Source organism: Uloborus diversus, unplaced genomic scaffold (genome assembly GCF_026930045.1).
Source record: "Uloborus diversus isolate 005 unplaced genomic scaffold, Udiv.v.3.1 scaffold_527, whole genome shotgun sequence".
Taxonomy (NCBI): Eukaryota; Metazoa; Arthropoda; class Arachnida; order Araneae; family Uloboridae; genus Uloborus; species Uloborus diversus.
In genome coordinates this window covers 114185-129214 of record NW_026558711.1, presented here as the reverse complement: position 1 = coordinate 129214, position 15030 = coordinate 114185, and the positions used below count along the sequence as shown (strand labels likewise).

Sequence of the window (15030 nt, the reverse complement as noted above, 5' to 3'; positions counted from 1 at the left end):
ATTAAAACTGCGCTGGGGGGCAAGTGATTTTCCGTTAAATTTTGTGACACAAAAACGGGAGTTAGTTTTTCTGAAAAGTATTGGCAAGCAGAAAACAAATTAGAATGTTAGGAACTTTGAACATAGTGAAAGGGGGGGGGGAGGGAAAAAGTGGTTGTCCGTGGAATTTTTGTGATAAAATTACGGGCAGTAGTTGGTTTTTCTGATAGGTATTGGCACGAGGAAAACGAATTAGGATGTGGCCAACCCTAAAAATGGTGCAGGGGGCGGGGGGGGAGGGGGGGGTTATAACTGAAAACATAAAATAGGTATATATGCAACATTTTTCGCTTTGCAATAAGTTTTCAAAGCTTAAAATGCTTAATTTAACTAATAACAACATTATAATGCACAAACATCCGAATTAAATTGCAGACACGTGTTAAGAACTTCTTTTTCAATGTAAAATGTTAGTTTGTGAATGAAAATGCATTCGGCTACGGTTGATAACTTCCATTGATTCAACTTTCTTGTAACCAAACCCATCATTTAGGAATTAAGGTAAGGGTGGGGGGGGGGGAATCGGGGGCACTCCAAATTTTCAAGGTATAATGCATTTGAAATAATTAAGGGGCTAGGAATTTCCTACTCCCTCTTATTTTTTTGACCGTTCGACGGCCTGCACAAATGTGTCTAGGGCAAATTTTATGTAAAAAGCGTTTATAAATTTTATTTTTCTTTTGTACATTATCCCACTTAAAATTTAGTTTTTCACAAAAGTACTAGTTGTTTCTGAAAATTGTATGAATTTCAAATTTACACAGAATATACAATCCTTTTTTTTTTTTTTTTTTTTTTTTTGCGTTTTAGCGGGGGGGGGGGGGGGGGTGACATCACAAATTACCGCCCCGGGTGTCACCCATGCTAGGTACGCCACTGACGTAGGTAATTTTTTTTTCCTTTTTTTTTTTCTTTTTGTCTTCTTTTGCTATAAAATCCTCCTCCCCCCTTTTTTCCTAAATTCTTTATTTATTACCTACTGTCAATATTCAATTTCAATTGAATTCAATTTGTAAGATAATTTATTTTATTTTATTGAAATTTGATATTGATAAACTAATTACAAAACAGTAGAAAGGCTGGTAATTTCTGGGGAGTTGTTTCTAAAATTTGATTTTCCATTTCGCCAACATCAAAATTAGCAATATTATATAAATACTGTATTCGATTATACTGTAAGCATTTGTAAATTGGCTGCTATATAATATGATGCATTTCAAGGAAAAGAGAATGCTTCAAAATGCTCCTTTTTTCTTTTCTTCTTCAATTTAGGATCTTTCCTTTGGGGTTGAACTTTAAAGTTCTTTATCAGCTGAAGAGAAATAATGATTGAAAAATTTATTCCTTTTACGAATATTTTTCAATATACATTTACAGAAGCAGAGTATTTATTTATTTTAAACTGCTCTTGTAACCAAGATTGCTGTTTTGACTTTTTAATCTTGAAAATAAAGATGGAATTGTGTAATCATAGGTACAAGTTGCTTGTTTTGAAAAAAAAAAAATCTAGAAAAGTACTGTTTTGAGGATATCTTAAGATTGGGTCTTGGAAAACAATACCTAGAAAAAATGGAATTTGAAAACCGGAATATTGAAGAAGTAATACTTTTTATTTAGCATATGCTTATTTAATTATAATTTTAAAGGAAAAGAGAAAAAAAAAAATCTGGAACATGTCTTTGAAACTGAGATTGTTGTTATAATTGCAACTGGAGCGGGGGGAGAGTTGGTTTTCACATTACTAATCCTAATATGGAAGATTATATATTCTGTTATGTCTGCTCCCATCCCCAAAAGCTCAATTAGCACAACAAACCTTTTACATTTTGTAGGGGTGCCCCTCCCCCCGAATATCCGGAAGACTCCCCCTCCAAAAGCAAGAGCCCCCCAAATAAAAAAATACCCCTCAAGCCCCTTTAAAAATTTCAATGGCGCTATCAGCGCCATTGAAATTTTTACCCCCCCCCCCCCCCGCCACATTTTAGTGTTTTTTTTTTATTCAATTTGAATTAGCAGATTTTTTCATCAAGACTTTTGGATGCCTCTAAACCTTTCGCACTCTGCACTTCATTAGACACGGCAACAACATAATATTCAATCCACGATTACGAACTATTTATATTTTTTCATCTGCATTTATGACGGTTAAGAATTTTTTTTAGTATCATTATTTTTTTTAAGTTATTATTATTTCGATTATAGTTTCTTGGGAAAAATATATTTCATATAAGACATTCTTACTAATATAGATGGTGTTATATAGTAAATCAACAAAATTTACGGATAATTTTTATCAAATTTATGTATTGGCTGTTTTAACCTCTTCGATTTTTGTTTTAGACACTGTAATATTGAAATATGCAAAAAATACGACTTACTTTTTGCCATTCGACTAAGCTTTTTGCACCGGAGCATTCTGCCATTTTTCCTTTGTGTACTATTTTTTAAAATTCTCGGAGAATTAATTTTTAAGAACATCAGGATTTGCTTCAAGAAAATCTAAAATTATTTCGGCGTGATTCTTTGTAACGTAAAACGTATTCTTTGAAGAATAGCCATTAGCTTGCCAGTCGTCAAAGTTCGCGCTTTTCCGTCCAAGAATTAAACAAAACAAAACTAGCTGCACTGAAAGGACATTGATTGGAAGAAGTCACGTGTACCTCCTGGCCGACCAAACTAATCGAAAAAATCGGCGCCTCTTCGAAAGACAGCTGCGAGCTGTTCAGAATTCAACGTTGCGAGATTTTTTCGATAACATCGATCACGTGACGGGAAATCTCGAAGTCGAAACGTAAGTAGTTTAGAATGACCACCCAGGTGAAACAATAAAACGAATGCAATAAGGCTGAAAGTCGGCTGGCCTGTCACGTGACTCTTGCTCCGCCTACTGCTCGAGTTTCATCTGCCTCCTGCACTCAGTCTGCCCGTGGCGTCTGTTCTAAGTAGTTGACGTTTTGTCTGTGCGTCGGAAAAATGTTGAGTGTACAGAAAGAACAGCGTGTTAACATCAAATTTCTTTTCAAACTTGGAAAATCTGCAAGTGAAACGTTTGTAATGTTGCAACAAGTTTACGGCGATGATTGTTTATCGCGAACACAAGTGTTTGAGTGGTTTAAACGATTTAAAGATGGCCGCGAAGACACAAGTGATGACGCTCGCACTGGCAGACCATTGTCAGCAAAAACTGATGCAAACATTGAAAAAATCGGTAAACTTGTTCGAGAAGATCGCCGTTTAACAATCAGAGCAATGTCTGAGTTGACAGGAATTGACAAGGAAAGTGTTAGGCAGATTCTTCATGAAAGTTTCAACATGAACAAAGTGTGTGCAAAATTTTTTCCAAAGTGTCTCACAATTGAACAGAAGGAACGCCGAAGAATGATTTGTTCTGACAGCCTAGAAAACATTGAAAGATATCCCACCTTTTTACAAAATGTTATTACTTGTGATGAATCGTGGTTTTTTACCTACGATCCCGAAACCAAACGCCAGTCGATGCATTGGAAATCTCCTGATTCTCCACGACAAAAAAATGCTCGAATGTCAAAATCGAAATTCAAGGCAATGATTGTTTTTTTTTTTTTTTTTTTTTTTTGATGTCAAAGGGATTGTACACATTGATTGGGTACCAGAGGGACAAACAGTGAATCAGCATTACTACATTAGCGTCCTGACTACCCTACGTGAGCGATTACGGAGAAAACGGAACGATTTGTGAAAAAAAAAAGACATGGATCCTGCACCAAGACAATGCCCCAGCTCACAATGCGTTGTCAGTGAAGACGTTTTTAGCCAATCACAACATTCCCATCTTAGACCATCCACCCTACTCACCTGATTTGGCCCCCTGTGATTTTTTTTCTTTTCCCTAAAGTCAAGTCAGCTTTGAAAGGAACTAGATTTGAGAGTGTTGAAGCAGTAAAAGAAAAAGCGACGGAAGTAATGTATGGACTTACCGAAAATGATCTGCAGCATTGCTATGAACAGTGGAAAATTCGTATGGAGCGGTGTATAGACCGAGGAGGAGAGTACATTGAAGGAGATAACATCAAATTGTAAATAATGGAAAATAAAATTTTTTTATAGCATCAGTTCGGTTTTTTTCTAGCCACACCTCGTATTTACAGAGCTCTTCTGATAACACAGATGTTAGGCATAATTGCGGTAACAGTTATAATTGAAAATAACATTTAACGCATATTGGATATCTTTTTCAATATAAAGATATAAGTATACAACAAAAGAAAGTTTTACAAAATTGTAAATATAATTCAAATGTAGGTCATTACAGCTAAATGAAATCTAATGTGAGAACTCATACAGGATTACAGGCTTTGGTTTATTTATAAGTTGGAAAACTTCTGTCATCTGACACAATTGTTGTTCAGGGATTTGGAATTGAAAAAGGTCGTAAACGCGAAAACAAACCCTAAACCAAAACAAAAATCACGATCGTAAAAATGAATCTGTTTTTTGAGTATATGCAGGTGTGCCCACCTGTGGGGGGGGGGGGGGGTCATGGCGCAAACTGCGCCATTGAAATTTTTTAGGGGGTTGTTTTGAGGGTTATTTTTTTCGTTTTGGGGGGTCTTCGCGGTACTTAGGGGGTGCGCCCTTGCTCTTAAGGGGGGTGGGCAGCCATGGTGTGTATGTAAAATCTTTAGGAATCATTGATTTTGTTACTATAATTGAAATTAGTCGGTCTTAAATGAACAACAAAAAGAAAAAAGAAATGAATTGTACAAAATTAAGAAAACGCATACTAAAGTCCCAAGAGAAGGGTCAAAAAGGGTTGGAAGCAGAGGCGTTGGAACTTTGTAGAAGTAGGGGGAGCTGGGACACAGTATAAGAAGTGTCTGGAATCTAAGGGGCGAAGCAGAGGCGCAACCAGAAAATAATTTTTTTTGGGGGGGGGGGTGGAGGGGAGGGAGGCTTTTAAACGTTTTTCCCCATAAAAAATTGGTTTTGAAGCTTCCATCTCTTATTGAATATTGTATATATACAATTGTTTATGAAGAGAATGAGGTGATTAAACTTCTGGTTTTGAAAAAGAGTCGGTTAGTACTCGAAGATGAGCACGTAGAAATAGAGGTGTTTCGGGGTCTCTCCCGGAAAATTTTCAAAATTCTTGTTCTAAAATCGAACTTATAGGTGATCTTTGATAATGTTAAGGGGAGAAAAGGTTTGAATAATACCCTCCCTGAAAAATTTTCGAAGTTAATGTCTTAAATCGCGATTATATACCATACTAGCTGCGTTGCCCGGCTTTGCCCGGTCTACCTTGAAAACAACCACTGTGTCAAGTGAAGTATTTTCAATAACCAGGATTAAATGAAAGAAAAAAAACCATCATGCAAAATTTCCCCGCCAAACAATGACGACAGATACTAAAATACTTTTAAGAAATTAAAATAAAATGTGAAAGATGTATTTAAAAGGCGTAACCATGGAAACACAAAATAAAATAAGTTTATTTCCATCTTTCTCGTTTTCAATTCTTAAACAATGGATTCAAAAAGCGTTACCGTGAAAACGCAAAATAAAATGGCTAAAAACTTGAATTAGAGAAGAGATTTTTGAACTTCATTTACTTCGCTTGTAACTTTTTTTCTAATGGAGATAGAGGGTTAAACTTTCGACCTTAGGTCGAGTTAGATCTGGAGTAAAACAAGCAGCTCTATCCAATGGAGTCAAAACGAAAACTGTGGGACAATTCCTTCACTTTTTATTGACAGATTTAATGAAGAAAGTAGTGCCTAAATTTCAACTAAGCCTAAAAAAATTCGAGCTAAAAACGCAAATAACTCCCGCCGTAATTAAGTTAGAGCGTTGAAACAAATTACGAGCGTTGAAACAAATTACGTAGAACGAAGAAAAATTTATTCTTTCCAACGATATATAATATTACTATTTGCGAGTAATTTTTCAACCTTATATTCGGGAATTTATGTGAAAATTGGGCCTAAATTGGAATAAAAAAAGAACTATTCATCGAATGATTTTCGAACTGGTCTGCAAACCTTCTCAGGACTTAAAGGAACAAACTGAAAATTTCAGCGCAATCGGCCGGGTAGTTCTCGAGTTTTGCGAGTTCAAACAGACGCTTTTTGGAGACTTCATTTTATACTATGTAGAGATTTGTTGCCTTTAGTGAAAATATGACTCGAAGGATTGTCCTCGATCGATTTTTCGAACGATTTACATCTCCGTCCCAATATTTCGAATTGGAAGTCCTAAAAACGTAATTGCAGACAACCTTCAATGATAGCAGGGGAAAAGGCTGTACTAGGGCTCTACTCTGGAAATTTTTCAAAATTGAAGTCCTAATAGAGAGCGTTTTTCAATGATGTAATCAGAAAAGGTTCAGAGGTTTCTTCTTCTTATTTTTTTTCGAAATTGTAGTTGCTGAAAAACGCGACTGTGGATCATATTTGTTGGCGTTAGGGGTCCAGCAATTTTTTTGAAATTGAAGTCCCAAAAACGGAATATTACATAATCTCCCATGTTGTTGGAGGGCAAGGCATTCAAAGGACTCTCTTCCGGAAATTCTCTGGGAATTGAGCCTTAAAAACAAAATTCGAGGCGCTCTGTTATAATTTTGGAGGAAAGGGGAGGCTTCGACAGCGTAGCATTTAGAAGACTTACTTATTTTCTGAGAACTAGAAAAGGGGAATAGATGAAACAGGAGGGCGGAAAAACAGAACGTTGGATCTGTGTTAAAATGAATTGTTCACTACATATTATATTGTTCAGATAAATTTTTAGTTTAAAGTCTTTGAGTCTTTGATAGAAACTATAAAATATTGTTGGTTTTTTTTCTGCAATGATAGATGAAAGGTAACAATTTTGGCATAAAAATATATCTGTAAGAGATTAAAAAAAATCGTAATTTTGAGAAAGCAAAAAAAAGTTAATTTTGACATCTGGAATTCAAATTATGTTTTTCGCAATCACGAGTGTGTGTGTGTGTGTGTATGTAGGCGTGTGTGTTTGTGTCTGTGTGCAGGTATGAGTGTGTGGGTAGTTGTGTGTATGAGTGTTTGTGGTGGGGGGGGGGGGAATGTGTATGTGTGTGTAGGAATATGTGTCTGTGTGCAGGTATGAGTGTGTGTATGAGTGTGGGGGTAGTTGTGTGTAGGTGTGTGTATATATGTCCGTATGTATGCGTGTGTGTGTGTGTATAAGTTTGTGTATGTGTGTAGGTGTATGTATGTGTGTGTATGTGTTTGTTTGTACGTGCGTGTATGTATGCGTGTAAGTGTAGGATATTGACGCTAGCTGCAGATGGTTTTCGCTAGAGGAGCAGCATCGTGAGGCCGGTCGACGGTGATGCTGCAGAGGGTGCTGGCGGGAAAATAAAATGATAGCACATCAAAACAGTCAAATGAAAGCAATAAGCAATCGTGATTGCTCAAAAAATAAGAATAACTGTAACTTCGTAAAGTATAATCTGAGGGGTCAGATAACTTAAAATGAGATACAGTGGCTCCCAAAAGTGTTCGTACACCTTGAAATTTTGTAGTAAAATCAAAATAACGCGAAACTGAATTCGAATATGAAGTCCATTTTTTTTTCACACCATTCCTATGCCATTCTGAATAAAACCCAGTAGTTTTTTTCGAAAATATTGCCAGATTTTATTTTTGAAATTTGTCAAAAGACGAAGGGTCAGAGCAAAAAATACGCCACAAAAGTAATCGCACACTGAATATTTTCGAATAAATTCATGATTAAAATTATCATAAGTTGTTTTTTTATTATTTTTGCATTGTGATGACACACTAAAGTCATTTGGCTTTAATTTTTTGTTTATTTATGTCCTAATATTCTGCTTATTATTTTTAAATGGCAGCTATGCGCATAAACCAAAAACACAATTCGAAATTTGATGTTTTTTCTCTCTCAATAGCCGTAAATTGGTTTGAAATGTCTTTAAATTAGTTAATTTATACCATTCTATAGTGAAGTACCATTCTATAGTTGATAAAATGCTTTGAAGACAAGAATCGGATCGAAAACATGGTAAGAAAATGTCAAATGCAAAGTTAACAAAGCGTGATCGGAAATTTACAGTTAAAAAATGATGAAAAATACACCTTTGAGTGATGAAACATTTTCTGCAGAATTGAATGAAACATTTTCGTTTAATTTTCCCCTACAATTATTCACCAAGTTCTCTGATTACCTGGATTAAATGGGACCTCTTCCTGCAGAAATTTTCTTGTTCGTGCGAAAAACAGAAAGCTTACGTTTTCCGCCGTAAAATCAATGATAAATAAGCTCAAAACAATTTGGAACAACGTCTTACTTAAAAATAAATTCAACATTTTGGGTTAAATTGTTGCATAATTGTAAATAGAAAAAAAAAGAGAAATTAAATCTAAAGAACTTAGTTGGGATCAGTTAATCAGGACGATGAAGGTGTTCTTGTGTGAGGGTGCAGGACTTGGAAGTTTGAAATTTTTCGATGAATCATGCTGTTCAGTGAAATATTTTTAAAAACAATTTTAAATTATTAGCCCAAAATTTGGCAATCGGGAATAACTTCGTTTTTTTCAATCAAGATAACGATAAGAAGCACACGTTTGCGTTTGGTGCCTCAAATATTGTCATTAAGCTTAGAAATATCTCCTCAATCGCCAGATTTAAACTTAATAGAACATATTTGGAGATATCTGGTGGATATATTACGAAAATACACTATTGAAACGGAAAACGAATTAGAAACAGTAAGACTCGAAGTGCGGCTGAACACTTACTCAGAAATTGTTCAAAAAAAAAAAAGAAAGAAAGAAAACAATGAAATCTATTCCCAGACGTTTAAAAGCTGTTGCTTATACTGCATGATATTCTACTAAATAATAACTCAGTAAAAAGTTAGATTATTTACCAGTTTTTTGACATTTTTTCAAAGTGTTCGAAGACTTTTGTGAGATTAAGTTTCTGGCACTTTTTGATTATTGATTTCTTAAAAATCAAGTTTTATTATGTTATTAACAATTTTCATGTAGTTTTGTTAAAAAATAAATCATAGATCTTATAATTAAATACCCGTTCCAAAATATTAATTTTAACGAATCGATAATGGCGTATTTCATTGAAAATCGTAAGTGTACGAATACTTTTTGGAGTCACTGTAAGTTTTTGGAAAGTTGAAATTATTTGAACAAGTTCAACATTATTTGAACAAGTACAAACAACCTTAGTAACCTTTTTTCAGTCATGTCTGGAGCACCTTCCATGTTATTCATATTTAAATGCCAAACTGGCTCATTATTATCTCTTTTTGTGATCACTGGACTAATGGCGAATCCGGGGGGGGGGGCAGCTATGAGGCTGCAGCCACCCCCATACCAGAAATACATTCTTTCACCCTCTGTCTATGCATCTTAATGTTAAAAAATATATATATATAATTTCCTACATCCATTCTATCTTTATCAATTAATTTGTTTTCGCTCTTCTTAAGGTTGGTACACAAATTTGCGATTGTAACAGGAGTGTTAGTTTTCCGAAATTTCCCTTCAAATTTCTGAACTTTTTCCCTACCTGTTCCAAATATTTATACATTTACTCACTGAAAGAAGGAAAGGAGAAAAAAGTGTAGATATAATAGCTACTTGTTTTTCTTTCTTTCTCTCTCTTTAATTTTCGTGTTTGATATCAATTCTTAAAATTTTTTCTTCTTTCTCGCTGTTTTTCACTATTTGTTTAACATCTTTCAGCTTTTCTTTCTTCTATTTCATTTACATCACCTTGTCAGCGTAATTGTTTTGCATCCTTAACAAGAATTGAAAATTTTGCCTTCAAATTGCATAACAAATACGTCTAAAACGAAAGAAAAAACTTTGAATATACATTTGAAATTTAGAATTTTAACACTGAATACCAAGTTTTAGATAATTTCAAATGTAACTCAGAAAGATTCATTAGTCATTAACACCCTTAGATAGCAGATAATGATACAGAACACTTTCGTTTACATCGATAAACTTTGGTAATGACAAGGAGACCTCAGCAAGAATTTTAACTACCTCAGCCGCTCCCAGAACAAAATTCTGGATTCGCCACCGCATTGGACAAAAAAGCCGCATGCAAAACTAATAAGAATATGAACTGAACTGCAATGCCGCTCTCGAAAGTCGAAACACGAGCTCAAGGTGGGGAGCAAATCCATATTGTTACTGGTACTGATTTTCACAGGACGCGGGGTAGAGCCCACTTTTCCGCATTTCTGGAATCAAGAGATGTTTTAACAGTAAAAAAAGGGTGAAGGTGAATTCAAGTGCACTGACCACTCCGTCTGCCCCCTGCTTTTGTTGCTTATTGGGTGGAAATTCCGAAATTCCTAGAAAAGGCAGATCACATTTTTGAAATCAGGTTTGAGGAAATCAATGTATGGCAATTAGCTGCAGTGCTAGAATTTTCCGGGGGAGCTGAGCCGGTTTGAAATATTCCAGGGGGAGCTCAAGCTCCCCCGGTTCCGACGCCTATGGTTGGAAGCGTGTTGTCCTTGCGCAGTATCTTTTAACAAAATATAAATACATGATCGCCACTTTTGGCGATCAGAACGTGATTCTTTGGTAGTCATTTTCAATGAAATGGTCGCCTGTTGGCGGATGCTAATCTATAGCATAGTGTTTCTCAACCTGTGGGCAACAGACCAATAGTGATCCGCAGACAGCGAGTGGAAATTAATTTATACCATTTTTACTTTCTTCTATATCTGGTATATAGAAGAAAGTCTCGGGGTTTTATTTTAATTTATTTTTATTTTTTTTTTTTTTTTTTTTAATTTTTGCAAATTTTCGACTTTTGAATTATGAGGGATTTGCACTTTTGAGGTGTGCCGAGTCCATTTCGACTATTTTTGGAAAATGTCTGTCTGTATGTGTGTTTTTTGTGGCTGCTCTTTTTATCTCCCTTTATTAATTATAGTGTTTTAAACTCGTTTGAATTTATCATTATTTCCTTTCTTAAGGTACATGTTGGGAATTGCCGCAGTGCCGGCGATCATTCAATTCGTCGGTTTCCTCTTCATGCCTGAATCACCGAGATGGCTCGTCGGTAAAAAACGATACGAGGATGCACAAAGAGTTCTGCTGAGAGTCCGAGGGTCGAATGCTAACATTGAAGCCGAATTCGAAGCAATCAAAGCAAACTGCTTAGAAGTGGAAAGAGAACAAGCGTCTAGTAAGACTTTTTTATCTAATGATTGCCTCCGAATTCGTTAGACTACCTTATGTACTCACGTACAGTACACCACCCTACTTTTTGGAGGAAAACCGAGAAAAAATCGAGACCCGCTTATAAATGGAGCCCCTACTTTCTGAAAAATCGGGAGCGTTTTGCCGCAGTTCTTTAATACCGATGCTGTAATATATATATATATATATATATATATATATATATATATATATATATATATATATATATATATATATATATATAATGAACATTCTTATGTTAAAAAAACGTTGATTTTTTGTTATTTTAGAGAAAAAGGGCTCACTTCTAGGATCGCGACTTTTTTTAAGGGTTCGATTTCGCTGTTGCAAATTTTGTTGCTTGTTGCTTTTATTTTTAATTAATATCAGTTTTGTGCTGTAGCCAAATTTCACTTTTTTTTAAATATTTTTTTAAAAGGTCATTATTAATTTGCGACTATGGAGAAAATTTGTGAATTCCGCAATTTTCGCGTAGTCAGTCTTTTGCTGCAATTATTTAGTCTTCAGTCAAACCATGTAAAATTTGGGGCTCGACCGATGGCATTTTTTTGGCCGATGGTCTGATGCCGATTATTGGCCGATTGTTCAAAGATGGCCGATGGCCGATAGTTTTCCTCCAAATGGCCGATGGCAAAAAAAAAAAGTAACACAAAATTAATTTGAATTCTGATATTTTTAATTCAAATTATGTTTTTTGCAATCACGAGTTGCGACAGGACCCTACTCATTGGAGTTATTGTTTCTAGAAACTGCTCCTGACCCCCCAAACTTGCCTTTCTCCTGGGCGGTTACGTGTGTATAGTTGTGTGTGTGTGTGTATGTGTGTGTGTGTAGGCGCGCATGCATGTGTAGGCGTGTGTGTGCGTAGACCTGTGCATACACGCAGGCGTGTATGCCTCTCTGTGTGTGTAGGTGCTTATGCATGTGTATGCTTGCGTGTGCATAGACTTGTGTATGCACATAGGTGTGTGTGTGAGCGTGTGTAGGACATGGTCTCCACCGACCAGGAGAAGGGGATTGCGGGGGACATTGCTTCAGGACCGGAGGAGCTACGCCTGCGGAGGACGGTGGGCGGGAGTGCTGCAGAGGGAGGCGGGGGGGGGGGGGAATAAAATCAACGTAACGTCAAGGACAGTCAAATGAGAACAATAAGCAATCGTGATTGCTCAAAAAAAATCTAACAGAAATAAATTGATAAGATTGTCAGGTATTTAAAGGATCATTGATTCAATTTACTTTACTTCCTTTCTACGAATAAGGAATTGTAATCACAAAAAAAAAGTCAGATTGCGACCTAAATTTCTATTTTACGGTCACCCAATTTAAACTTCACAAGTTTTTTCGGCACATCTGTACATGCATACGTACCTAAGAACATATAGATGACCAAAATATCCATTTTGAACGCCTCCTTAGTTAATTGTCGCAAATTCTCTTGAGATGTCTTCATGCGCGTAAACTTGCGTCACTCAAAAACGTTATGAAATAGTACGTTGAAAACTCATACGTACGTAGTATTATCTAAAAGTTCGAGGACAAGTTGTATAAAACCTTACCCTGAATTGTTCACATTACCGAAGTACATCTATCTACAAAATAGTCACCTTGAGCGACTATACACTTCTGCTAACGTTCGTATAGCTTTTAAAGGGGCTCCTGGAAGACATTTATTGCAACCTCCTGTAAGGCCTCTTGCGCTGCTGCTTTAATTTCATCGTGGGGAAGAAGGCGATTTTCATGTCGGGGATGCACGGTTCGATTGGTCAATACCCTATGATATGACAAACAAATAACATAACGTTTCGTCGGACTTAGCTCCCTGTGACTTTTACCTGTTCCGAGCAAAAAATTATTTGCATGGATGCCGCTTTCTTCCATCAGGAGAAGATAAAGCTGCATCACAGAAGGTAGCAAAAAATGGCTTAAAGGAGTGTTTTCAAAAGTTATATGAACACTGGCAGAAGTAGTACATATAGTCCCACAAGGTGACCATTTGAAGGTGGATGTGCTTCGGTAATGTGAACTATTCTGGGTAAGGTTTTATACAGCTTGTTCTCCGAACTTTTGGATCGTACTACATACAATCTGTATAGGGTGTAGTTATGCTTCTCCTTTTTTGAATGCTGTACGATGGAAGACAATGAAAAAGAGCCAAAAAGAAAGAAAGAAAAAAGGAAGAAAAACAAAGAGACTGTTTAGTAACCAATTAATTTGTTTTTTTTTTTAATTGAACATATAACTAAGATTTCGGTAATATTGTAGTAATGTATGAATTTAGGTTAAGCATAGTTAAAAAAACATTAAATTATGTTGTTTAATCATTCAAAAAAAATCTATACATATAATAAAATAAGATGTTTGTGTGTGTGTGTGTGGCGCGCATCCCGGGAAAACGGTAAGGCCTAGAAAGATGAAATTTGGTATACTGTTGCAGTTTTTGCTGAAGATGTGCACCTCGGGCTTCGATTTTTGATATTTTAATTAGAAAAAAAGTTATTTAATGTTTTATGCGTTTTTTTTATTTTTTAGTACTTTTTACCTCACAGACCCCGAACCAATCGCACCACACAAATATTTTTTGTACTATAGTGTAGAAAGTTTAATTTTAAATAGGATGAAGGAAAAAATTTTGAAGATAGAGCAATTTTTGTATTTTTTATAAATTTTTGAAAAAACCTTTATTTCGCATTTTTTTCTGGGTTCAGTTTTTTTCGAAAACCATCCTGCAAAAAGTATTGAGCCCTCAATTCCAAAATTTTAGTTGGTAATAGTAAAAACATTCCGCCCCCTTCAGAAGAAAAAAGTTTTTAAAAATACGCAAAAGTTTTTTTTTTTGCATTTTTTTTAATGCAGAACAGGACGCGACCTGTAAGCATTGCCGGCTGAGTTCCGCACTTCCTCATCACGTGACCTAACTGAAATCGTTTGCTTTCTCTTCACTTTTTTTTTTTATAACGTTCAGAGATTTCTTGGTGGTTATGTTTGGTAGATAGAGAGATGATATTAAGTGGGCAAAAAATGTTTTTTTTTTTTTTACATATAAAGGATTGTTAATTACTATCAGAGGTAGATATGCTTGGATCGTATAGATAGATACATAGAGAGAAAGAAAGGTGGACAAATATAGAGGTGGATACAGTAGATGGACAGTAAGAAATAGAGGAACTTCAACGGGGGATCAAAAGCCCCTCCCCCCCACACACACCATGACTTTGAAAAAACAATGCTTTCACATAAAAGTGGAAATGCTTTTTGTTATTTTCCGACAAAATTTGCATGAAGAGTATGCCTTTTGTGCCTCCCCTCCCCTTCCCTGAAAAATATTTCAAAGGACATAACGGGAGATAGATCTAGAAAATACTTTATTCAACACAAAAAATTTTTAAGCAGCCGCCGATGGCGTCAACCTTGGTGTAAAACGGCGAATGTTAATATTGATGTATAGAGAAAAACATTGATTAATACCGTCTCTAAATTGTCTAAGCAGCCGCCGAAGGCGGCAACCCTGGCGCAAAAAAAAGCGATTTGCGTAAAAAGGCGGACCAGCTGGTCGCCGCAGGCGGCTAGTTAAGAATAAAACTATGAAACCGTCAACAAATTACGCAATATAAGTAGAAAGATTGCACATAGACATTTTTTAGTCATCAAATTAAACAAAAAAGGTAACAGATAAATTACAATATTAAATATAATAGGAATATTTTTATACTTATTTAAAATTTATGAATAAAAAGTTTGCATTTTTCATAAAAGCTATAACAGT

At 35.6% G+C, this 15030-nt stretch overlaps 1 protein-coding gene across 1 annotated transcript in view; it reads left to right on the top strand.

The window, feature by feature from the left end:
* The first annotated feature begins 11024 nt into the window (after positions 1 to 11024).
* LOC129233561 (proton myo-inositol cotransporter-like) overlaps positions 11025 to 15030 on the top strand; it is a 31084-nt gene continuing 27078 nt past the window's right edge. Inside the window, exon 1 of the mRNA XM_054867570.1 lies at positions 11025 to 11232. Within this exon, the coding sequence (XP_054723545.1) occupies positions 11025 to 11232 (208 nt within the window). The remainder of the gene's footprint in view (positions 11233 to 15030) is intronic.